Raw genomic sequence first — 26,238 nt, 5'->3', positions numbered from 1 at the left:
TTCTGCTGACCAATCTTAGTGATTTGACGTTTAACCAGAGCATTCTTCAATTGACTAGCTAACAGTTTACCAGATTTATCACTATGTATATAAAAATCAGATTTAGTTTTCATTAATTGATTTTCAATCGAGGATGTAAGTAATAAACTATGTTCCATTTGAAGTTCAACCCTTTGTTTGTAAAGCTCCTTACTAGGAGCAATCAAATATTTCTTATCAATCTCTTTAACTTTATCAACCAATAAAAGAGTTTCCATCTTGATACGTTTCCTCAAACAAACAGAATAAGAAATAATCTGTCCACGTATATAAGCTTTAAAAGTGTCCCAAAGTGTTCCCCAGGAAATATCATCTGTAGAATTAGTTGAGAAGAAGAAATCGATCTGCTCCTCCATAAATTTTATAAAGTCAGAGTCTTGCAACAAGGTAGAGTCAAATCGCCATTGTCTAGCATTAGAAGCTGTATCCGTAAATTTCATAGAAAGTAATAACGGAGCATGATCAGAGATAGCTATAATATCATAGTTACAACCGATTACCAATGGAATAAAACAAGAGTCTTCAAAAAAATAATCAATTCTTGAATAAGAGTGATAAACATGTGAGAAAAAAGAAAACTCTTTGTCATTAGGATACCGGAATCTCCAACTATCAAAAACTCCATTGTCAGTCAAAAAAGAATTAATACAAGTGACCGACTTATTAGGTAAAGTCTGAATAGATAAAGATTTATCCATCAGAGGATTTAAACAACAATTAAAGTCACCACCCATTATTAACTTATATTCGTTTAGATTGGGTAAAGAAGTAAATAAAGACTTAAAAAAGTCAGGACAATCCACATTTGGAGCATAAACATTAACCAAAGCAACCTTTTTATTACAAAGTAAACCCGTAATTAACAAAAAATCTGCCATTCGGATCCGAAAAAATATCATGTTGAACAAATGAAATAGAGGAGTCAATAAAAATTGAAACTCCTTTTACTTTAGCATTCGAATTTGCGTGATACTGTTGACCCCGCCAAAATCTAAAAAAACGAAATTTGTCCTCCCTCCTCACGAGTTTCTTGTACAAAAATGATATGAGCATTAAGTCTTTGGAATACTTTGAAAATCTTCTTTCGTTTAATTAGATGATTTAAACCATTAGTATTCCAAGACACAAAATTAATGGTCTGAGCCATAATTCTATAATCAACCCTTTGGTATAGAAAGGGTTAACCAACTTATAAACTCATGCACCCGGAAGAGGAACAAAAGTAGTGAGAAGACCCGGAAGTGACGACAACACAGACATATTTGAAGTTCAAAAACAGCCCGAATAAAAAAACTAACACAAACTGGTACAAAAAAAAAGAATTAGAAAACAGACCATCCCCCCACCCCCCGAGAAAAAGAGAAAAAGCCAAAATATGACTTAAAAAGAGAAAAAGTAAGACTAATCCTACCCCCATGTCAGCTGAAGAACACTCCATATAAAAAGGATATATATAAAAGAATCACCCCAACTTTAAAAATAAAATCGCTATAATAAAAACCATATTTCTAAGTATAGTTAGTTGTAAAAAGAATAAAAATATAATCACTAAAAAACAATTATAACTCCGGCTCTGGCCCAGACAAAACAAAAAATATTTAAGCTAAGATAAGCGATGCATTGTACGGAAGAAACACGAAAAATATAAACATAATGCCATCTTAAGCAAAACCAAAAATATTTTCCAAAAAACCACCATCTTAATCAAGGAAAAATTTACCTTCAAAGAATTAAAAATATACCTTCGAAGGAACAAAGTTAATAGACAAGTATGTAGTTAAATGATTAAAGTGTATAAGGCAAAACAATTAACATGACGCAAACACACTTTAACTTAAGTATAAAGTGTAGGATGAACCTACACCAATAACCAGATTTTAATTCTGGTTTAAGAGATCGAGAACCATCTTACACGATCAGAATCATTCTTTTATTAAAGACTGGTGTCTGTAGCAGTAGGGAAGTTCTCCTCCAGATATTTTCTCGCTTCTGAAGTTGAAAGGAAAACCTGTCGTGGAGCATTCGACGGAGAAATTCGAAGCTTCGCAGGGTATAGAAGCGCAGGTTTCAGATTTTTCTCATAACATTCAGCCATCAACGGTTTAAAAAGAAGCCTTCTTTTTAAAAGATCTGGACTAAAATCTTCGATCAGGCGGAAGCAAAAATCTTTGATTTTAATCATTCCTACCCGACGAGCAGCTCTTATAACTTGTTCTTTGTCATGTACATAATGGAACCGGACAATTACCACCGAAGGTTTGTCTGTAACACTCGGTGATCGACGCCGAATTCTATGTGCCCGATCCAATAAAGGGGGGTGATTCGGGAAAATCGTTGGAAACGCTTCTTTTAAAAGTTGAGCAAAATATTTCGAAGGGTCATCTTTTTCTATGCCGTCTGGAAGACCAAGTATACGTAAGTTCTGTCTTCTGGACCGATTCTCAAAATCGTCACTCTTGGCTTTAAGGGCTTCCATCAGCTTAATGGTCGAAATTAAATCCTGTTGCAGTTTTCCAATAGTCAAATCTCGCTTCCGAGCTTCTTCTTGCAGAGACGCAATAAGAGCTTGTTGTTGTTTAATTACTAAATCCGTCTTAACCATGTACTCTTGAAAAGCCTTTATATCTTCTTTAAAAAATTGTTGTAGTTCAGCAAATTTTTTATCCAAAACCTCCATAAACAATTCAAAAGTTAATTGTGTTTGTTGTGTCGGAGCCTGCTTTTTTCCGTTACCATTCGGATTACGTCCGGGATCCCGTCCCTTAGACCTGAGAGACATTTCTGTTTGCATATCTTCAAAAGTTCACAACAAATCCAAAAAAAAGAATAAAGAAACTTTTGGTATAGGTAAAAATAAGCTGAATAAGGGTGATCAAAGGTTAAAAAAAGTAAAGCTTATGGAGCGAATCCAAAACGGTACTCACTCCATGAGCGTCTCCAGCTGACTCCGCAGATTTTCTCTTTTGTGCAGCTTAATGGTATGTTGATCTGATTAATGAATAACGGGAGGCATATATCGATTGATTAGCGAATAAACTAGGGAACATTGAGGGGATGCTGTGCTGGTCTTGTAAGTGAATGAGTACAAGGAAGACGATATCTATCTGGTTGTGAATCAGTGGGGCAGGTGAAGGAGGAGGCATGATTGTCTAGTTAGTCACCCACTGCCAACCTGAATCCATGTCATCAGCTGGCCCATTGCAAAGGAAACTCTGCTTAACAATACTCAAGGGATTCACCCCCCTCCCCCAGGGTTGGCGAGTGGAATGGAGTGTTAGTACCCTTGGGTGGTACTGGGGCAGAGATGGAGAAGAGCAGGGGTCAGATGAAGAGTGCTTGATGGTTCTGGGCCTCTATTCACTGGAATTCAGTAAAGTGAAGGGTGACCTCATTGAAAGCTATCAAATGGTGAAAGGCCTTGATGGAGTGGATGTGGAGAGAATGTTTCCTATGGTGGGAGAGACTAAGAGCAGAGGACACAGCCTTAGAATAGAATGGAGACATGGAAGAATTTCTGTAGACAGTGTTACGAAACCCCGTAACTGGGTCACTTACCAGCAAAGATAGAAAGGTCCATTGAAGTCTGATGGTACTATTTTTAAAAATATTTATTGATAAAGGGGCACAAAAATAAGATTAATGCAAACATACAGATAATATACGTCATCAATACTAAATCTAAAAGCGCGGGTATAATAATAACCAATAAGAAATAGCTCTATCGTTGTCTACGGGATAATGTATTGTCCGATGGAAATATAAAAGTCACTGTTAGTTCTTTCAAGCTGCAGCGTTTTGGGTTTTAGAGAGAGACGGTTTAAACTTGCCCAGTCTTTTATGATGCCAATCCGTTGAGTCGGGGAGTTGGTTTCCCTGCTGTTAGCTAAAAGCCGTTTTCCGTGTTACAAGCCACCTGTCCCAGACAACGGAACTGAACGCACGTGGCCTCCTTCAAAATGACTTCCCGTTATCACGGGAGTGCCAGTGTTTCTTCTGGTGCATCTGAGGGGCTGTTCCCACAGACCCTCTTTTATTCTGATTCACAGAGTTGCAGATGTCAATCTGGTTAGGGGTGATGCAATCTCTCCCTCAACCAGCCCACTTTGCCTGAGGGCGTCCACGTAGTACAGTCTCCAATCCACAAAATTCGCCTTCCGGAGACAATGGCCATGTCCCGTAGCTTTACATCGCCGGGGGAACGAGACATTCCGCACGTCTCTTTCTCATTCTCCCAGGCCCCCTGACCCAACCCAACAGTGATCTTGCGATTCTCACAAAGGAGGGGGCTGCAGGCATAACAACAGAAAGTGTTTATCTGTGGAATTCTTTGCCAGAGGCAGCTGTGGAGGCCAAATCTTTATGTATATTTATGGTAGAGTTTGATAGATTCTTGATTGGTTAGGGCGGGGGTCGGCAACCTGCGGCTCCCGAGCCATTTGTGGCTCTTTCACCTCTGTGCTGCGGCTCCCTGTGGCTTTGGGAAATAATTGGTCAGTATTTAATTAAAATGTATTTTATGTTAGTTTGTTAGCTTTTGAAATGTAATTCTAAATGTGAAGATTATGGTGATCTTGTACAATCTAAGTGTGGCGACACATTTCCTGGCACATCCGAAACGGCTCACAATTAGCCAGCATTCCGGCTAAGGGAGATAGCCTACGGGGGTTTGTGAGTACGCGTCTTTTGCAGCATCTGCGTCCATGGGGGCTGGGTTGAGGGAGGCTTAAAAGCAAGGCTGTTTAGTTCGAATAAAGTTATTCGACTGCAGTTTACTGACTGCGTGAGCACACCGCTACAACGTGTTTTTATCGCTATTAATATACGTCACCACTGCCAATACCTGACACCCGCCAGTGCGCGATTTCTTTAATTTTTCGATCCAAGGTAAGCCAACTATGGAGAATTCTAAAAAAAGAAAAGTGACTGAAGAAAACAGAACGTTTAATGATACGTGGACAGATTCATTTGCTTTCACTGTTGACGAGACTGGTTTACCGGTATGCTTAATATGCAATGAGAAACCAGCAAACAACAAAAAGTCAAATGTCGCAAGGCATTTCCAGAATAAACACGCAGCCTTTTCTCAAAAATATCCGGATGGAGATGAGAGAAAAAAAGCCGTTTCGGAACTGATGCGGAAGGTTGATCTGAGCAAAAATCATTTCCAGAAATGGATGAAGTCTGGAAAATCAACGACATACGCCAGTTATATTGCCGCTCAGGAAATAGTCAGGCACGGGAAGCAGTTTACAGATGGTGAATATATAAAAGAATCTTTCATTAAGATTTCAGAACATCTATTCATGGACTTTAAAAACAAGAGTGAAATTGTGCAGAAAATCAGGGATATGCCCCTCTCTGCAAAGACTGTCAAAGACAGAACCATAAAAATGGCAGAAGACATCACAAGACAGCAAATTAAAGACATCAATTCAGCTGTGGCCTACTCGATTGCCTGTGACGAGTCTAAAGACAAAGGTGATATTGAACAAATAGCGTTGTTCTGCCGGTATGTAAACTCTGCCGGGCCACAGGAAGAACTGATTGAGTTGATACCTCTAAAAGACCAAACACGGGGGGAGGACATCTGTGAGGCTGTCTTGAATTGTTTAAGAGCCAAAGGAATAAAGACCACCCATCTGGTGTCAGTAGCTACTGATGGGGCACCGAATATGACGGGAACGCACAAGGGATTTGTGGCTTTACTGCAGAAGTCGCTGGACAGAAAGCTGCTGACTTTTCACTGCATCTTGCACCAAGAGGCACTGTGCGCTCAAACATTTCCTCCGGAATGCACAGAAGTAATGGATGTTGTCATTCAGATTGTCAATAAAATAATGGCAAAAAGTTTAAATCACCGTCAATTCCGTTTGTTACTGGACGAGATGGAAAGCGCATATTCTGATCTCCTGCTGCACAACAAAGTCCGGTGGCTGTCCAAAGGGGAGGTGCTGAAATGCTTTGTCGCGTGTCTGGAAGAAGTGAAAACTTTCCTGGGCAGCAAAGGGCTCACCTTTCCTGAGCTGGAACAGCCAGAGTGGCTGGAAAAGCTACACTTCATGGTAGACATGACAGCGCACCTGAACACGCTGAACACAGCTCTTCAGGGGAAAGGACGCACAGCCCTGCACATGTTGGAGGATGTTTTGGCATTCGAGCGCAAGTTGACAGTGCTTGCCAGAGATTTACAGAAAGGCACTTTGTCTCACTTCCCCAATTTGAGAGAGTTCAAACAAGGTCACGACATGATAATTTCGGAGTATTTACATTCTGCAATCATCGCAATGCAAACATCGTTTGGGAAACGCTTCTGTGAGTTCAGAGAGGAAAAAAACACATTATCCTTCCCGGTCACTCCCTTAAGCATCGATCCTTCCCTACTGAATACGACTGCATTGGCAGGTGTGAGTCAACCTGATCTTGAGATGGAACTGGCCGACATAGCCGACAAAGACATATGGGTGTCCAAGTTTAGACGCTTGACAGCAGACCTTGAAGATGTTGCCCGTCAGAAGGCCGTTCTTGCTCAGAATCACAAATGGAGTGATATTGAAAACCTTCCAAAACCGGACAAACTTGTGTTCGAAACATGGAATGCTATGCCCGACATTTATGTAAACATGAAAAAGTATGCGCTTGGAGTCCTGTCGATCTTTGGATCCACATATGTATGTGAGCAGGTGTTCTCCAACATGAACTTTATTAAAAACAAACATCGCGCACGCCTCACAGATGACAGCTTGCGATCCTGTGTAAAGATGAAGGTGACGTCATACAGCCCTGATGTGCAGACGCTGTGCGCTGAGGTCCAGGAGCAGAAATCCCATTAACCAAGTATGATAAATATTTTAATTGCCTATTATTTTATGTATATTCATATTTTTTCATTGTTCAGTGAAATAGTCCTTTTATTTTTCAGGCTGACAGCTGGCTGATGTTATTTTTGGTTTGCTGCTGGCGGAAAATTTAAGTTCGGCGTTTTTCATAAATACAAGAAGGACTCAAATAGACATTGAGTATTTTACTTAAAAGTAACTTTCAACCCAACGTCTTTTTTTCGGAGTTCAAAATGTTTTTGTTGCATGCAGAAATGTAATTTCGTTTTCTCTGCAGGAGTTCATCAATTTCATAAATGCAACACATTATAGTTTATTTATACATAGCATAAAGGCAAAAAAAAACGTTGTATGCAGTGTTATTTCATTTTAAATGTCAAACGGGTTTTGCGGCTCCCAGTGTTTTCTTTTCTGTGGGAAACGGGTCCAAGTGGCTCTTTCAGTGGTAAAGGTTGCTGACCCCTGGGTTAGGGCATAAAGGGTTACAGGGAGAAGGCAGGAAATTGGGGCTGAGAGGAAAATTGGATGAAATGGTGGAGCAGACTTAATGTACCTAATTCTGTCCTTATATCTTACGATCTTATGGAAAGAGAGATCATCAGACCTCAGTGTCAAACATGAAAGATCGGGTTAAGTGCAGGGTAGAAGAGATGGAAGGCCTGAGAGAGGATTGGAAAGGTTAGGGAGGATGTAAGGTAGAAAGGAAGGAGGAGAGATTTAGTGAAAGAGAGGATTAAGTGATGTGGTTGAGAGAAAATGAAGAAGGTAAGAGCAAATATGTACAATATATTAAGGTCTATGCAGCAGACTCTGGTATTCAACGTCCTGATCAATACTTCCCTTTAAATTAATGATAATAATGAACAGATTGAGCTGGATTTGATTCAATCAGAACCATAGCATTTAGCTGTTCAAACTACAATACGTTCCAGACTTCAGAACAATTGCTGTCCTGGGATTTATTTACAGACTTAGAAAGTAGATCAAAGCTGTCAGTACACACTGCCTCCAGATTCTCCAGAGTCCAAGATGCAATTGTTGCAGCTCAACAGTGATGAAATGCACATGAAATAGACCACTGCAGAGAAATGATCCATACAATTTACCAAGAAAATATACTACTGACAGATTAATTCTACACATTGAAGTGAAAGTTTAATTGCTAGTAGAGTTTAGAGCACAAAAATATAAGAGGCGAAGGAATGAATATGAGCATTCAGGTATATTAGACACAAACAAAGCCACACAACATCCTATATGTGAGGTATACGACAATAAATCAAAAAAAAGCATGGTTCAATTGTTTCCACTGCTATATATTCAATAATATTTATATTTTATTTCTGGCCACAGTCAGTTAATATAGACTTTAAATTTATAAACCCCAATTTGAATGGGATATGTTGATTTAAATGCCACATTATAAGTACATCCTCCTACTAGTGCATCTTCCAGCTTCTTAACTTACATAAAACAGAAAATCCCATGCTCCAACCAACTTTACTTTGTTCTACTCCATTTAGTCTAAATCTTGCTATGAGTCCTAGAACATAAACTAAAAGTCAAAATAGATGTTTTACGTCAGGACTGACCAACATGTGCAACCCGACCTATTTAATGATTAGGCTAGGAATAAATAGGGAGATTTCTGGGCTGTGCAGCTCGAAGGGCCAGAAGGCCTATTCCACATTGTGTCTTACCAAACAAGTAAATGTATTTCCTACCATCCACATCTGTTATTCCTAACAACCACGACAGGGCTTGATATTCATGTATAATAACCATACATTGAAAAAACTCAAGGTTCAACACACTATCCTACTTGACTTCCTGAACATTACTTTTGGTATCTTTTTCCATATTAATATTTCTTATGCATTCACAGAGGAAATTGCCAAATAAACCCATTAAATGAGTCTGTTCGATCACTCGTAGATTGCCAATACTCTCACTGCTCTCTTCAATTATTCTTTAGAAGCTGAAATTTATAATCGTCATAGAAAAGTACAACGCAGAAACAGGCCCTTTGACTCACCTAGTCCGTGCTGAAACTTTAAACTGCCTTACTCCCATCGACTTGCCCGGAACCATAGCCTCCATACCCCTACCATCCAATGTAACTATCCAAACTTTTCTTAAGTGTTGAAATCAAGCTCACCTGCATCACTTGAGCTGGCCACTCATTCCACATTCTCTTGACTTCTGAGTCAAGAAGCTTCCCCTCATGTTCCCCTTAAACATTTCACTTTTCACCCTTAACCCACGGCCTCTGGTTGTCATCCCCTCCAACCACAGTGGAAAAAGCCAGCTTGCATTACCCCCCATTATCTTGTATACCTCCATCAAATCTCCTCTTAATCTTCTAAATTCCAAGGAATAAATCCCTAATCCATATAATCTTTCCTTATAACTCAGGTGCTTCAGACCTGGCAACATCCCTGTAAATTTTCTCTGTACTTCTTCAACCTTATTTACATCTTTCCTGCAGGTAGGTGATCAAAACTGCACACAATATTCCAAATGAGGTCTGACCAATGTCCTATACAGGTTCAACATAACAGCCATCTCCTGCACTCAATACTTTGATTTAAGTCTAAAGTAAAGCTTAGAAAGAAATAGTTACACATGCCATGATAGCATAATTAAATGCATCAATTTAAGCTTCTCTATTTTAATCCTTTCATTAGTTTTTCCAGAGATTTTTTCTAAAATCCTGAAATTCAAGCTAATACTTTGCAGTTATGAACTGAACCTGTGCTGCTTTCAAATGATGCTGTCTTTGTTAATCATTCAACACACCCATTGTCAGCTATTTTGAAGGACAATGTTCATTTAAATTGCAGCATTTTCTATCCAAAATGCTGACTGAGATACAATTCATACCAGGTATTTTAATAAAAAGTTGTAAAGTGTATACGAAGCAGCAAAATAAATGCTCTTTTCATCTGTTAGAATTACTGATTTGAGAGGGAATGAAAAGGCGGCAGGAGGGTGTTTCTATATATTCATAATGAGACCATTTTCTTAAAACTTGAAACTATATGACAAGATTATTCCTGTTTAACTGAACAGAAACAATATGAACTGCTAATGAGTTACACTTCTAGCTATAAATCCTAATATCTATAAACAGAATGAGGGGTGGAAACAGAAGAAAAAAGGGAGGAAAGAAAAATTCTATCTTGTTTTTTCCCCCTAAATAACAAATGTCATCTAGAAAGCAAAAGAGCTGAAAACTGAAAGAAAGAGGACTTTCATCCCACTGTTGAAGACTGATTTCAGTCTTTAATCTCAGAAATGAAAGTGCAATGCAAAGAATTCCTGCACCATTCATTCCTTCGCATATCCATTCCCAACGATATCCAATTCCACATAAAACCTGTATTACAGTTAGCAGGTGCCAACATCCCATTTGAAAGTATTGCTGAGTTCACTGAAAACATGTTAGCTGTGAGGCTGAGTGAATAAATGAGGCCTCACACACAGTTCTTAGTGTGTAACACCATCAATCCAGCTGGTTAAACATCAATGATCCTTTACAACTCTCACTTCAGCATCCTCACTGTAACATTCCTGTCTGTAAAGTCTTATTAAACTGGCTAGGTGCCAAAAATCACATTTTAACAAGGTTCTACTGTGGAATTTTAGCACCTTCAACTTCTAAAATGCGACCTTAGTGAGGTCACTGAAGATTTGTGTTGGTTTCAACATTTATAATAAATATATATATTTTTTACATCAGTGGAAAGTCAACTTAACCACATTATCGTTTGTAACTGGGAAAAGGCTTAAGAGCTCCTCCTACAGATAACAACACTGTATAACTGCTTACTGCAATGCCTAACTAAGAACATATTGTTGAACTGCATACAATCTCTCTGTGATTCAATTATATCACGTTTTACATTTATCTCAGGGATGGTGCGTGAGATAATCTGGTAAACTGGAAGCAAATCAAATTCCATCATATCTGCCAAACAATTAAAATAAATATATTGAGTAATACAGATGTTATTAAAAATCGGTAATGGTGAAAATGAAATCACTGGATTGCTGCAAAAAAATACCAATTTCACCTATATCCTTCATGGAAGTTAGTCTTCAACTAATCTGACTCATTACACCTATCAAAAAAATGACTGACAACACAGAACACATGAGGGTTTGTTTGTTTTGTGCTATGTCATATGATGTGGGCAATCAAAGTCTTTCCATGACCACGATTGCTTTTGGTAAATTTTTCTACAGGAATGGTTTCCCATTGTTTTCTTCTGGGCAGTGTCTTTTCAAGATGGGTGACCCCAGCCATTATCAATGCTCTTCAGAGATTGTCTGCCTGGTGTCAGTGGTTGCAAAACCAAGACTTGTGAATATGCACCGGCTGCTCATACAACCATCCACCACTTGCTCCCATGGCTTCATGTAATCCTGTTTGGTGGGGGGGTGCACTAAGCAACTTTGCCCAAGGGTGACTGCAGGCTCACGGTGGTAAGGAGCGCCTTATATCTCTTTTGGTAGAGACACATCTCCGACCGGCCACCCCAAAAGCGCAAGAGACCAAAAGTAATCCCAGCTGTATTTGGAAACTGTGTTCCAAACCTAGTTGCTCCTCTTGCTGCCTAACTATAGCTATAATGTGGGTAACTGCACAGCAAAATAGTTAAAGCAAAAAAATCTAATTTGTTCAATTACTATCCATCAATCTACGCCAAACCACCAACGTCACAGGTGGGGTTATTGATAATGCTATCAAGCAGCTGACACTCACCAATAACTTGCTCTTAGAGTAACAATATGATTCAGAGCAAAGACCACTTAGTTCCAGATAACAATATGGTTTTTGCCCAAACATGGAGAAAAGAGAGGAATTCCACTGATGAGAAGTAAAACACTCTCCTTGAATTAAGGGTAAAGAATTCCTGTTGGCTAGGGTAATTCAAAAGACGATTATGGTTGTAGGGATATTAATCATCTAAACTCCAGGACAACAATGCACGATTTCCTCAGGCAATGTGTTTGGTTCAACCCCCTTGGCTATTCCAGAAGTGTAATTGTTTGCTGATGACTGCACAATATTCAACTCCATTCACATATGCTCAGAAAATTGAGGTAGACCATGGCTGCTTGCATTTGTACCTGGGCTGATAAGGAAATAAGATTCCTGCCACACAAGGATGAATAATGACTACTTCAACTGGAGACAACCTAATGGCTTACCCTTGATCTTCAATTAAACTACTATTGAAGAGTCCCTCACTTTTAATATCCTGGCAATCAGCAAAAACCTTGCTCCAAACAGCTGCAATAGTTCTGCAGCTGCAAGGCAGGGCATCATGCAGCAAGTGACTCAACTGTAAGGTACACATCAGGTGTGTCATAGAATACTCTCCATTCATTTGGAGGAATGTAGCTCACACAACACCAGAGGAGGCTGTTATCATTCAGATTATTCCAGTTGCTTGTCTAGTATCTCATCCACCACGAGTCGTCTTTCTCTCCATCACTGACGCACAGTGCATCATCCACAAAATGCTCTGCTGTTTGATAGCACCTCCCAGATCACATTTTCTTTTGCTACAAATGTTACCAGACCAGCTGAGTGTTTTTTCAACATTTTGCTTTTATTCCAGATCCCTTGACCTATACTGCCAAGCATGACATGAACAGCAAAAGCATGGATGCAAATTTGTAATCCTTACATTAAAAGGAAGCACTGCAAGGCCAGAAAAAGTGCATTGTAAAAACAACTAGACCTCCCTTTCACAGATGTAGAGATATTTACCCAACTGTGAAATAACAGGGAAGGAAATGCCAAATACAGTAAATTCCAGAATCATTCAAAAACACTGGTTTCACTTTAACTAAGTTCTACTATGAACTTACTTCCTAATTCTTTTTGATGGAAATGGGCATTCTGCCACAATTATAAACTTCAGAGGACATCTCATATAAAGGAAAGTAACCAAAGGAATTAAACTGTACAAGAGATCGAAGCAGTTCGCCATTGACAGTTCACCAGCCGCTCAATAATATCATGGCTGATTCTTAACCTCAATTCGTATTAATCCCAAATCGTTAATTTTTTTTAACTATCTAAAAAGCAATTAACCCCTGTCACAAGTACAATCAGTGACTGATCCTTCACAACCTTTGAGGTCGAGAATTCTAATCATTTATGAGCACCTGAGGGAATAAATTTCTCACTGTCCCGAACAGTAACCTTTTACTTTGAAACTGTGACTCCAGGTACTCAAAACTATAAAGAAAATATTATCTCCACATCAACTTTTTCAATCCCCTTAAATTGTTTTAAAATTTCATTGTGATCAGCTCTAAAATCAGCATCAACCTAACTTCTTATTCTCTCCCCATGTAGCAAGTCCTTTGTTCCAGGACTCAAAATGGCAAACCTTTGCTGTGTTGTCAGTTACAAGCAGATTTCCTTGAGGGAGGGAAAACAGATCTCAAGGGGAAATCAGGGTCCCAAGAATTAGAGCAGGAAGCTTATACTCTATTGCAAAATACAAATTTAAAGCCATTGTCTCATATGCAATTCTTTGCAGTACCAATATTTCAATTTTAACAATTTACATTCAGGGATACTGAGGTCCCTTTGAACAACTCCACGTTTTGATCTTTCGCTACTTCAAACCGAAGTGGATGCAGAGTCAATATAAAGTGTTAAAAAGTAGATAATACATAATTTAGGGAAATAAAGGATATTGCAAAGGAGAAACAGGTAATTAGATTAAATGAATACAGTGCATCTTAAAGGTCTGTATAGAGACTAAATGACATTCATAATGGCCAAGTACTGAAGAAACAAATATGTAAGCATTACCTTTGAGCAGAGGTTGAAAGGTCGGAATTTCATGCAATTTAATAACATCTGGATCATTCCATGTGGTTCTAGCTGGCGGATGTGTCCCTGTAGCAACAACTACGATGTCATCCATTTTGGCTCTTTGTTTCGCTGGAGAATTTGTTGCTGAATAAAATTTAAAAATTAAACCGATCTTAACAGTGTTAATGATCTGGTAAAATATTATCCATTATTACATTATAAGAGACAAGGAGGAAATATAACATGAAACTGCCCAAATGTGTATCAGTTTCAACATGCCATTGTTGTAACATGTTCTTGAATCTGCATGCATTTAGCACTACAGCAGTAACCTCTACAGCCAGCACATATACAAGAATTACCCAGAGTACAAGAACCACTCTTCCCGCTACTGGAGAGGTTCTTCCTTCATGAATGGATACTCCACTACTGAGAAGTGGAGGAAGAGTGCTTTCTGAAGATGAGAGATACCTGTATCGGCTAGAGGAAAGGAATGCCACAGAAGGCGTGTGATTTTGCAGGTGGGGCACAAAGACTACCATGACTGTAACCAGGCACTTATGGCAAAACATTCGCCAGGAAGTTCTCTATCAGCAGGAACAACCAAACTGCACTTTGAGAAGTAGTCTTCTCTCTTACTTATGAAGTTTGGATGACATCATATGCAGCAGTAAGAAGCCAGCTGTGCCTTACGGCACAGATCAAGCACTTAAACTGAGAGTGACTTCAGTCTTAATCTCCAGCAGCAAAGCGGTCCTGTCTAGTGTGCAAGGATGTGCTTGAACTTACAGGAAGTCACAGATATCATATGGACAAAGAACGCTATGCGAGTGATGGCCTTTTTAATTCCATGGTTTCAGAGCAAACAAGGCTACCAAAACCTTGCTATTCAGTGAGTATCAACTGTAGCATTCAGTCCAGCGAGGTTGAAAACCCCACCAAATTTCCTTTGGGCATCTTTTGGTGGAGGGAGGCTGTACACCAGTAAAAAAAAAGTGCTGGGGCAAATATACCGAAACACCTAGAATTGGGCAAAGCTGCTTCACTCTGAGTTATCACCACTTTCAACAGTACACCACCATTTTAGTAATCATACAATGAAATTTCTAAGCCAAAGACATTTCATGATATCATGCACACATTCACTCAATTATGTATTTTAACAAAATAAGTGGGGAAAATAATGGAAAAACCAAAATGAATAAATATGCCTATAAAATTCGTTCCTATCGTTCCACCTTCTCTCTACTCTTAGAATGTTTCTTCTATGCTCTGATGCATTACTTGGCAACTATTTTGTTGCTCTTTAGTTTACAAAGAACACTGAGTGAAAATATGATCATTCCTCATCTCTTTCATTCAAAAGAGAAGTGATGGCACGTGAACACCTTTTTCCAGATAAATATGCTTGTATTTCTGGTGTAATATTTTTTTAAATCTTCTTTGTACCCTTTTTATAATATGGTAATGGTAATCAGAACTGTAGAAGGCTCTCCAAGCAAGGTCTAATTAAGGTTCCACAGGCTTAACACAGCTTGCTAACTTTTTAACATTATTCCTCTTGGAATAAATCCCAGTGCTTAGTTTGCATCCTGATATCATCTTGATTTGCAACTTCAAAATATTAAGTAATCTTACTAATTCCTCCTACCAGAATGTACAACCTTTTCCTTATATGTTGAAGTGCACATGCCAATTATTTGCTTTAAGTCTTTCAAAATTAGAATAAATTCGTTATCACTAATGTGTCACGACATTTGTTGTTTTGCAGTGTGCATTTCTCCAGGCTCCTGTACCATCTCTCTGATGGTAGTAACGAGATGAGGACATATCCTGTGTAGTGGGGGTCTTTTTGAGACATTTCCTTTAGATGTCCTCGATTGTGGGGAGGCTAGTACGTTCTGGTAAATTATAGCATTCTTCCTCAACAGTGACAAGCTCCCCTAATTCAGTACTATCTGCATACAGGCAACTCCTGCATTAAAGTGGTGAGTGGGGGGAGGATGTGGAGGGTGTTGCATTCTTGGAAAACGGTCTGCAATGCAATTTTTGATAATGTCACCAACAAAAGCAAATTGGAAAAACAAAATATTGTGGCGACCCATTTCCTAGCGTATCCGAACCGACTCACAATTAGATAGCCTACGGGGGTTTGCGAGCACAGAGCTTTGGAGCCTCTGCGCCATGGGGGGCCAGTTGACAGAGGCTTAAAAGTGAGGCTGAAGTTTTCGAATAAAGTTTTTTTCCTTCGACTGCAGTTACCGACTCCGTGTCGTAATTTTAGCGCTGCGTGTAGCACACCGCTACAATTGGTGACCCCGACGGTCCAAACGATTTTTGGACCAGAAATGACCGACGCCGCCTCTGTTCATGCGGTTTCGTTGAAACTGCCAGGTTTCTGGACACAGCGCCCGGACCTATGGTTCCAGCAAGCCGAAGCCCAATTCCACGTTCGCCAGATCACCTCAGAAGACACCCGCTACTACTACGTGGTGAGCTCCCTCGACCAGGACACAGCGGCCCAGGTCGCGGAGTTCGTACAGTCGCCCCCGGCAGACAGCAAGTACACGGAATTCAAAGCCCTGCTCCTCAGGACTTTCAGACTCTCTCGGCGCGAGCGGGCTGCCCGTTTACTGCACCTGGATGGCTTGGGCGACAGACCTCCATCGGCTTTAATGAACGAGATGTTGTCTCTCGCCGACGAACACACACCCTGCCTCATGTTTGAGCAGGCATTCCTGGAGCAGCTGCCCGAGGACATAAGCCTGCTGCTGTCCGATGCGGATTTCAGTGACCCCCGGAAGGTGGCAGCCCGGGCGGACTTGCTGTGGAACGCCAAAAAGGTGAGCGGGGCGTCCATCGCACGGATCTCCCAGTCACGCTCCCGGCAGCAAACCAGTCCAGGCCCGGCCACAGAGCCCGCCAACCCCCGGCCCAATGAACACTGGTGCTTCTACCACCAGCGGTGGGGCGCAGAAGCCCGCCGTTGTCGCCCGCCCTGCAAGTTCCCGGGAAACGCCAGGGCCAGCCGCCGCTGATGGCTACGGCGGCTGGCCATCGGGATAGCCTCCTGTATGTGTGGGATAGAAGGTCGGGACGCCGGTTTTTGGTCGATACTGGGGCTGAGATCAGCGTTTTACCTCCGACGAGTTACGACACCCACAGCAGGGCACCGGGTCCCCCCCTGAGGGCCGTGAATGGCAGCACCGTAAGGACCTATGGCACCCGTCAGGTGCAGCTACAGTTCGGCACCAGCCAGTTCACGTGGGACTTCACACTGGCCGCCGTAGCCCAACCGCTTCTGGGTGCGGATTTTTTGCGGGCTCACAGCCTGCTGGTCGACCTGCCCAGGAAGAGACTGGTACACGCCGAGACCTTTCAGACGTTCTCCCTGGGTGCAGCCCAGTTGCCAGCCCCTCACCTCGGCTCCATCACGCTGTCCGACAACGACTTCACCAGGGTCCTGGCGGAGTTCCCATCGGTTCTGGCACCGCAGTTCACAGCGGCCATGCCCAGGCACGGCGTACAGCACCACATCCCGACCCAGGGACCACCCCTCCATGCCCGTGCTCGGTGGCTTCCCCTGGACAAGCTCCGACTGGCGAAGGAGGAGTTCCAGAGGATGGAGGAATTGGGGATCATCCGGTGGTCCGACAGCCCATGGGCCTCCCCCCTGCATATGGTGCCCAAAGCGACGGGGGGCTGGAGACCGTGCGGCGACTACCGCAGGCTGAACGAGGCTACCACACCGGACCGTTACCCTGTGCCGCACATTCAGGACTTTGCAGCAAACCTGCACGGCGCACGGATCTTCTCCAAGGTAGATCTCGTCCGGGGATACCATCAAATCCCGATGCATCCTGACGACGTCCCCAAAACGGCTCTCATCACCCCTTTCGGCCTTTTCGAGTTCCTCCGCATGCCGTTCGGCCTGAAGAATGCCGCACAGACGTTCCAGCGGTTAATGGACGCGGTGGGACGGGACCTGGACTTCGCATTCATCTATTTGGATGACATCCTCATAGCCAGCGGCAGTCGTCAGGAGCATCTGTCCCACCTCCGTCAACTCTGCGCCCGACTGAGTGAGTACGGTCTTACAATTAACCCCGCCAAATGCCAGTTCGGACTCGATACCATTGACTTCCTGGGCCACAGGATTACTAAAGACGGGGCAACCCCTCTGCCCGCCAAGGTAGATGCGGTCCGCCACTTCCCCCGACCCACCACGATCAAAGGCCTTCAGGAATTCGTAGGTATGGTCAATTTCTACCACCGCTTCCTCCCTTCAGCTGCCCGGATCATGCGCCCCCTGTTCGCCCTGATGTCGGGTCCGAGCAAGGACATTACCTGGGACGAGGAGTCCGCCGCCGCTTTCGTTCAAACGAAGGAAGCTTTGGCGGACGCCGCAATGCTAATACATCCCAGAATGGACACCCCTACCACCCTCACAGTGGACGCATCCAACACGGCAGTCGGTGGGGTGCTGGAGCAGCTCATCGCAGGTTGCTGGCAACCCCTGGCGTTTTTCAGCAAACACCTGCGACCACCCGAGCTTAAGTACAGTGCTTTCAACCGGGAGCTGTTGGCGCTCTACCTGGCAATCCGGCATTTCAGGTACTTCCTAGAAGGTCGGCCCTTCACCGCGTTCACGGACCACAAACCGCTTACCTTTGCGTTTACGAAAGCATCCGACCCCTGGTCGTCCCGCCAGCAACGCCACCTGTCCTACATCTCTGAATACACGACGGATGTCCGGCACGTCTCGGGTAAGGACAATGTCGTGGCGGATGCGCTCTCTCGCCCTCCCGTTCATGCCCTTTCCCAAGGGGTAGACTTTGAGGCACTGGCAGAGGCGCAGCAGGCGGATGAGGAGATTCCGAGTTACAGAACCGCAGTCTCCGGTCTGCAGCTCCAGGACCTCCCCGTGGGCCCAGGTGAGAGTACCCTACTCTGTGACGTCGCCACCGGCCAGCCCCGTCCAGTCGTCCCGACAGCCTGGCGGCGCCGCGTTTTCGTCTCCATTCATAACTTGGCGCATCCCTCCATCCGGACAACTGTCCGGATGGTTTCCAGCAGGTTCGTTTGGCACGGACTCCGCAAACAGGTCAGTGAATGGGCCAGAACGTGCATGCACTGCCAGACGGCCAAGGTGCAACGGCACACCAAAGCCCCACCGCAGCAGTTCCATCCCGCCCACCGGCGTTTCGACCACATTCATGTGGATATCGTGGGCCCCCTGCCAGTGTCGCGCGGAGCGCGTTACCTCCTGACTATCGTGGACCGGTTCACAAGATGGCCAGAGGCGGTCCCGCTCACCGACACCACCTCCGAATCTTGCGCCCGAGCCCTGATCGCCACTTGGATATCTCGCTTTGGTGTCCCGGCCCACATTACCTCCGACAGAGGCGCCCAGTTCACCTCCAGCCTGTGGTCAGCTATGGCCAGCCTTTTGGGGACTCAGCTGCACCACACAACTGCCTACCACCCACAGTCGAACGGGCTAGTGGAGCGTTTCCACCGTCACCTGAAGTCGGCCCTCATGGCCCGCCTGCGAGGAGCCAACTGGGCGGACGAGCTTCCCTGGGTCCTACTCGGCATCCGCACAGCGCCCAAGGACGACCTGCATGCCTAGTCGGCCGAGTTGGTATACGGCGGGCCCCTGGTCGTCCCCGGGGAGTTCCTACCAAGAGGAAGAACCCGCAGCAGTCCTGGGCAGACTACTCGAGAAGCTCGGTAACCTGGCCCCCATACCCACTTCACAGCACGGGCGGCACCCGAGCTGCGTACCCAAAGACCTACAGAACTGTAAGTTTGTGTTTGTACGAAGGGGCGGGCATCAGCCACCGCTGCAGCGGCCATACGAGGGGCCGTTTATGGTGCTCCGGAACAACGGGTCCACGTTCGTGCTGGACGTTGGGAGGAAAGAGGAGGTTTTCACGGTGGACCGCCTCAAACTGGCCCATGTGGACCTGGCGCAACCGGCCGAGTTTCCGGCGCCTCGGCGCAGAGGCCGACCACCCAAGCAGGTTCTGGCCCAGACTGTGGACATTGGGGGGGTGTATCGCCGGTTCTGGGGGGGGGGGGGGGGTTATGTGGCGACCCATTTCCTAGCGTATCCGAACCGACTCACAATTAGATAGCCTACGGGGGTTTGCGAGCACAGAGCTTTGGAGCCTCTGCGCCATGGGGGGCCGATTGACAGAGGCTTAAAAGTGAGGCTGAAGTTTTCGAATAAAGTTTTTTTCCTTCGACTGCTGTTACCGACTCCGTGTCGTAATTTTAGCGCTGCGTGCAGCACACCGCTACAATATATACTTATTTTCCACACAAATTCATCAGAACAAATTTTATTCCATATCTCAATATCTTGTGCAATGATTTGTGAATTCCATAAGGAAAAATTTCCATAACCCACATGACCCGAAATGGGGGCTGCCTGCATTTAAAAATTATGTTTATTGATTTCAGCATCTTAGCCATGATCATATATTGTGAACAACAATAATTCCAGCATTGATCCTCATGGAATAATGATCCCCATTTTCTTCCACTATCAATGGCAACACTATACTCCCACTTTCTACTGTCTGTCTTTAAGCCAACTGGTAATCCATTGTTTGACATCTCTGGCCTGATTTATTATCTAATATAGAGTAATTCACAAAACGACTTCAGAAAATCTATATTACCATTGCTTTGCTATCTTCTATTCTATTGTCACTTCAAAATATTCAATAAACTTAGCCAAAGTATCTCCTTTTGAAATTGCTGATGACTATTCATTGTTACAAAGTGTTCATCACCAAGAACTCTTCTGACTTAGTTTATGGTTCCCAGACATTAATGATAGGCAGTATGGTGATTATGAATGAATTTGGAGCAGGAGCAGATCACTACCCCATAATGCAAAAAGATCAGATTTGATTGCAACTTCATCTGCATTTCTGTCTAAACATGGGCTTCTTGACACAAAACTCTCTACCTATGCCTTAAGATATTCAAAACTCTGTTTCTAACACATAGGGAAACAGAATTTTCTAGATTAATTAACCTCAGAAAAATAACATTTCCTCTTAAATAACCTGGTTCCAGAATATTCCCATAATAATATTCCCATAAATCCTCTGCACGTCCACTCAAGACCCCAAGAGCACTCCCTTTAACTCAAGCAGACACAAGTCTTGCCTATCTAACTCATCCTCATGTGGCAACCCATCCATTGCAAGTATCAGTCTTGTTAACCTTCTCTGAACTGCCACTGTTTATAGTCTTCCTTAAATCAGGAGACCAATGCAGTACGCAGTGTTCCAGATATGGTCTTACTAATACATGATATAACTGGAGCTTAATCTTCCTATTATTCTCTTTCATGTCCCTAGCAAAAAAAAACATGCTGCTAGATTTCCTAATTACTTGCTGTATCTGCACACTTGCCTTTTGTGCATTCACTTGTGTTAAAATGAAAATAATATTTAACAGTTACCTACCTGAAGCATGACATTCTGGTTGCTTATGATCGTGATATGTGCTCTGTTCGGTTCCCATGATATTAAAATCAGATCCCGAAGAAATCAAGACTGCAGAAAACAAACAATTAGCTTTAGAATTTTTCCCACCAATGCTATATCAGCTCTAAGATGGTTATGCACTGAAAGCAGCAGAAACACAACCTATTCCCTTACTTCTGCACCTTTATTGCGTCAAAGAAAGTGATTCCTGTAGCGCATTTACAGTAATATTTTGTAATATTGTTTAAGCAATCTTTGTTTACATAATTCATTATGGGTTACATGTAAGAAGTACATGAAATGCATACGTCAATACACCACTACATCATAGGTGAGTGCCTCACTAGAGAAAGAAACTAAGTACATATTTCCCGGGCTCCTGCGTTTTTCTTTTGATTCATTTTTGAAGTTACAAAACATAACAGTGGCGATGAGGATTTTTTTTAAACGAACCTGAGACAACTAACTACCTGTTGAAGTGTAGCATGATTTTTTTTGGGAAGCGGAGGGAGACATTTGAATTTAATAAATAGCGCAGCATGTTTCTTCAGAAGGGGAGAGAGACAGCCGAGTTAAAAAATAAAGGCAGAAAATGTACAGAATTAACATGTAATGGGTACAGTCACAGGTTCATAAACAGTGAGTACTGGGTGGCAATAATAAATAACAGAAATGGCTAGCTACATCGTAAAGATGGATATGTTCGTAAGCATAACAGGCAACTGGATGATGTATACTGAATGAATTGAGCAGGATTTTTAAGCAAATTAAATAGCAAATGAAAAGCAAGTGTCAGTACTACCGAATGCAATAGGTGGAAACGCAGTTTGCTTAGAGGTTTGACTGCTCCAACCAAACCAGCTGAAATGAGCTTTGTTGATATCATGAACATAATGCAGGAACAATTATAACAGATACCATTGTTGATCACAGAACACTTTAGGTGTTCAGCTTACGTGGCTGAATTGAAGAGATTGACGGAACATTGTCAGTTCAGTAAAGGGCTGAATAATGCACTGAGAGATTGTTTGGTTTGTGGAATCTTACAAGAAAACATTCAAGCATAACTTACATTTAAAGGAATAGAGGTAATCACTGTATCAATGGAAACAGCAGCCAGAGATGCAATCCAATTAGTCAGGAATGAAAGTGAGTGTGAACTTCTAAACAGAAACCTGCCTGGCTGAACAAATTGTGTTACTGTTGTGGCAGGGGCTCAGATACACCAGACTAATGCAGGTATAAAGGTAAAATTGTTAAAGTCAAAACTGAATAAAACTTGGGAGACCAGCTTCTTATAGTTACCACAGTTTATTGCACACCCTCCTGCAGGAGTTTGAGGCCCAGTTGTCAAAGGGAAGGCACGTAAGTACTGTCACCACCCGACAAGTGGACCCGCTCCCTCAGGTTACAGCAGTATATTTATACATAGTTAGCCCCATACATTACTGTTGCAAGGTGTTATTTGAACTGGTACGCTCACCAAGTCTGTTGGTGCGAAACTTAGTTACAGATAAGAGAGTTCGCTAGATCAAGGCTTAATTACAGATGTACGTGCTGTCCAGTCCTTATCAGTTATTCCCTTTACTAGGCCCTGACTTAATTACAGATGGATGTTCCTTCCTGTCCTTATTAGTGAGCCCTCCTCCCCCTACTCAAACAAGGGTACAATGTACAATGTTATCAAACTCTCAGCGTCCCTCTGCAAGCCGGGGAAAAACTGGTATAAGCTTGTTTTAGCCGACTCCTGAAGACAGAGTTTAGTTCAGTTCAAAAATTTCTATTCTGTCCCAATTATTCTTTCAGCCAGAAGTTACATAGGTTCAAAGTGATTTTTTTAATATCCTCAATTCCTCAAAACTGCAGTGAAGTAGGACGCATACAAAGAACATGTTGGCAGCCCAAAATAAAGGGACAGGGCATGGAAGAGAAAAAGGATAAAAAGTCAAGTTGCAAGTTCAAAAAGAGCACTAAATCGCATGCTGTTGATGAAAAAATATTGATAATGATAAGTGTGACACAGGATTGTACAGCCTTGAGGTTTACAATGTGAAAACTAACAAGAGACAAATAATATGGCTTACACCAGAAGTAAGCAGCAAATTAATTGAAATGGAACTACTGGAGCTACTGGCTCAGCTATTTCAGTCATTCCACAAAATGAGTTTAGGCGATATTTCAAAACTACTGAACTGAAGCCTGTAGATATCCAACTTAAGAACTTATACTGAAGAAAAGGTAACTCATGTCAAATAACGATCATAACAGTGAAACACAACAAGCCACAATGGGCTCGTACGTGATTAAAACAGGAGGGCCAACGTTGTGCGGCCAAGATTGAATGAGACACCTACAACTTGAGTGGAGATCCATCCGCTATTTGCATGCCACATTCCTTGCAAAAGAGTGAACTGAAAGCAAATTAAAAAGGTACTGGATGATACCACAGCAGTCAAGAATGGCATTGGAAAACAAACATATCAGGATAAAATAATTAAATGAAAATGCCACATACAAGTTTTAGAAAGCCCACCCAGTTTCTTACCATCTGTGATAAAGAAGTCCGTGGGCTAGAACATACGGATACTGAAGGAATTCTTTCCAAGGTTAAGTGGAGCCCATGAGCAATGTCAGTGGTCCTCTTTAGCCAAGAAGGATGGGTCTGTCAGGATCTGTGGTGATTTTAAGGTCACTATCAACCCAATATTGAAAGTAGATCAATATCTTTGCAAGCCTTTCTGCAGGAAAAGATTTCAGCAAAGTGGACTTGGCTGAGGCCTACCTATAAATGGAGATGGAAGAAGTCCAAAGTGTTTCTCACAATGAACATTCACAAAGGGCTTTACCACTATAATAGGCTTATTTTTGGAATTGTATCTGCACCTACACTCTGGCACAAAGCTGCAAGACAGTCCAGGCACTCTGCGTTACCAGTGAGGATGATAAAGAATATCTTCAAAATCTCAAGAGAGTGTTAAAATATCAGATTATGGGCTCAGAGGATGGTGCAACATCTGTGAATTCTTTAAATCAAGTATACTTCCTGTGGTCAGAGTACAAGGATTACAGAAGTGTGCTGAGAAAATTCAACCAGTGGTGAATGCCCCAAGCCAAAGGATGTGCCACAAATGCAGTCCTTTTTTAGGATTTGTCAGAGCCTGGGTATTGTGCTCCACCCCTTGACCTCATTACTACAGGTAAGGAAGAAATGGCAATGGACAAAGCAGTGTGAGGCGGCTTTCCAAAAGACAAAGGAAATGGTGATGTCAGACACTGTAATCACACATTATGATACACATTGTCCAGTGAGGCTTGCCTATGAATGCCTCACCTTATGTTATAGGTACAGACATCTCCAAGACATGAAGGAAGTGAAAGCCCAATAGCTTTTGAATTACGTTCCCTTACCACTGCAGAGAAAATTACCATTTAAATAATCTGATTTTCCATTTTTCCTTCCAAAGCGGATGACCCTGCATTTACTAACATTGTACTCAATCTGTCAGACCCTCGCCCATTCACTTGACCTATCCTCTGCACAATTTGCTTTTCCACTCAATTTAGCATGAACAGCAAACTTAAATACATAATAGTCGGTCCCCTCTTCCAGATCATTAATGTATATTGTGAACAGTTGCGGGCCCAACACACCACTCACCACTGATTGCCAACCAGAGTAACATCCATGTATCCCAACTCTCTGCTTTCCAATCCTCTATCCATGCTAATACATCACAACCAACTCTATGTATCCTTATCTTATGGATGTCCTTTATGCGGCACCTTATCAATCCCAAGTAAATAACATCCATTTGTTCCCCTCTATCCACTAAATTCTTTGGTATAATCCTATTTACGTGAATCTTTTCGAAATTCACGGAAATAGGATTACACCAAAGAACTTAACAGTGGCAGCCATCATGCTGGTGTTTAAAAGTGAGAAAGGAATATGCCCAGCAATGATAGTGTTAGATTAAAATCAGTTGCAAAATAAAATAGCAAAGATTATAATGTGTGAACATGGATGAATGTATAAAAGGATAAAGAATGACAAAAAATAGTGTCCATCAATGTTGATTTCTAAGGGATGATTCTTCTTTGACCAACTGAACAGCAATTTTTCTAGAGGTAATGAAAAATATTGAAGACAACAGGTCAGGTTATGTTTTTGCATAGAAAGCTTACTTGCATCACTAGTGATAAAAAGGTAGAAAGAAAATTACAATAAACATAATCTCACTGATTTAATGATATAAATAAAACAAAATGTAATAAAATACCAAGCAACGGATGACCCTGCAGCTTAGTGTAAGCAGGGAAATAAACTTACTGGCAATTTAAAATCCAAATCAAACCCAACCAAAGATAATGATTTACCAAACCAAAGCCACCAGCTATTACTGTGTCAATCATTATCTGGTATCATTAAGTCAGAGACTTTATTTAATTACCTGGATTAAAATGAGAAATGAAGATCACATTAACATTGTACTATGGTTCAAGTATCTACAACTTGGGATAAATGCCCTACAGTTCTTGCACCTCATCAACTATTTCAAGTTTGCCCCAGTCTGCTAATATACGTGACATAACAGAAATCTACTTTCCTGTAATACTAATTTGCTGTGAAGTGTGTCATATTTCATAATACAACACTTGCAAATGAAAGAACCTCTTCCTGATGGGTTTCATCTTGCATTTCAAAAGAACATTCAGTTACTATTCTATTCAAATATTTCTTACAAATAATTCAGAATTATTGTGTCATCCAACACAAACATTTCAACAGCTTCTACATTAATTGTTAATTACATCGATATGCTGCTTTGAAAGAAAGTGCAACTAAAAAGATGACTGCTTCAAAATGAACAGCTGATAAACCTGCTTACAAACCACACCATAATGTTTATTGCCAGTCTGTCTTTTTTGGGCTGGATTGTGCCACCGTCCTTCTTCCCACCATTATTTCTGTGTCCATAAATACCTTACAAAACCATAGGATATAGGAGCA

The 26,238-nt window shown here is 42.1% G+C and overlaps 1 protein-coding gene across 3 annotated transcripts in view; it reads right to left on the bottom strand.

Moving 5' to 3' along the window:
• Positions 1–26,238, bottom strand: part of borcs5 (BLOC-1 related complex subunit 5) — an 87,758-nt gene that overhangs the window by 56,673 nt on the left and 4,847 nt on the right. For 2 of the 3 annotated variants that reach the window (XM_059978211.1, XM_059978210.1), the window contains exons 2-3: positions 21,207–21,296; positions 13,717–13,863 (exon numbers count right to left, since the gene is read on the bottom strand). In XM_059978211.1, the coding sequence (XP_059834194.1) occupies positions 13,717–13,863; positions 21,207–21,264 (205 nt within the window). In that variant the 5' untranslated portion in view covers positions 21,265–21,296. Of the gene's footprint in view, positions 1–13,716; positions 13,864–21,206; positions 21,297–23,772; positions 23,947–26,238 lie in introns of those variants that run through there. The other variant, XM_059978212.1, reaches the window with a different exon arrangement.

This window comes from Hypanus sabinus, chromosome 8 (assembly GCF_030144855.1).
Source record: "Hypanus sabinus isolate sHypSab1 chromosome 8, sHypSab1.hap1, whole genome shotgun sequence".
Lineage (NCBI taxonomy): Eukaryota > Metazoa > Chordata > Chondrichthyes > Myliobatiformes > Dasyatidae > Hypanus > Hypanus sabinus.
The sequence above is the reverse complement of the archived record's forward strand: the minus strand, read 5'-3'. Positions and strand labels throughout refer to the sequence as shown.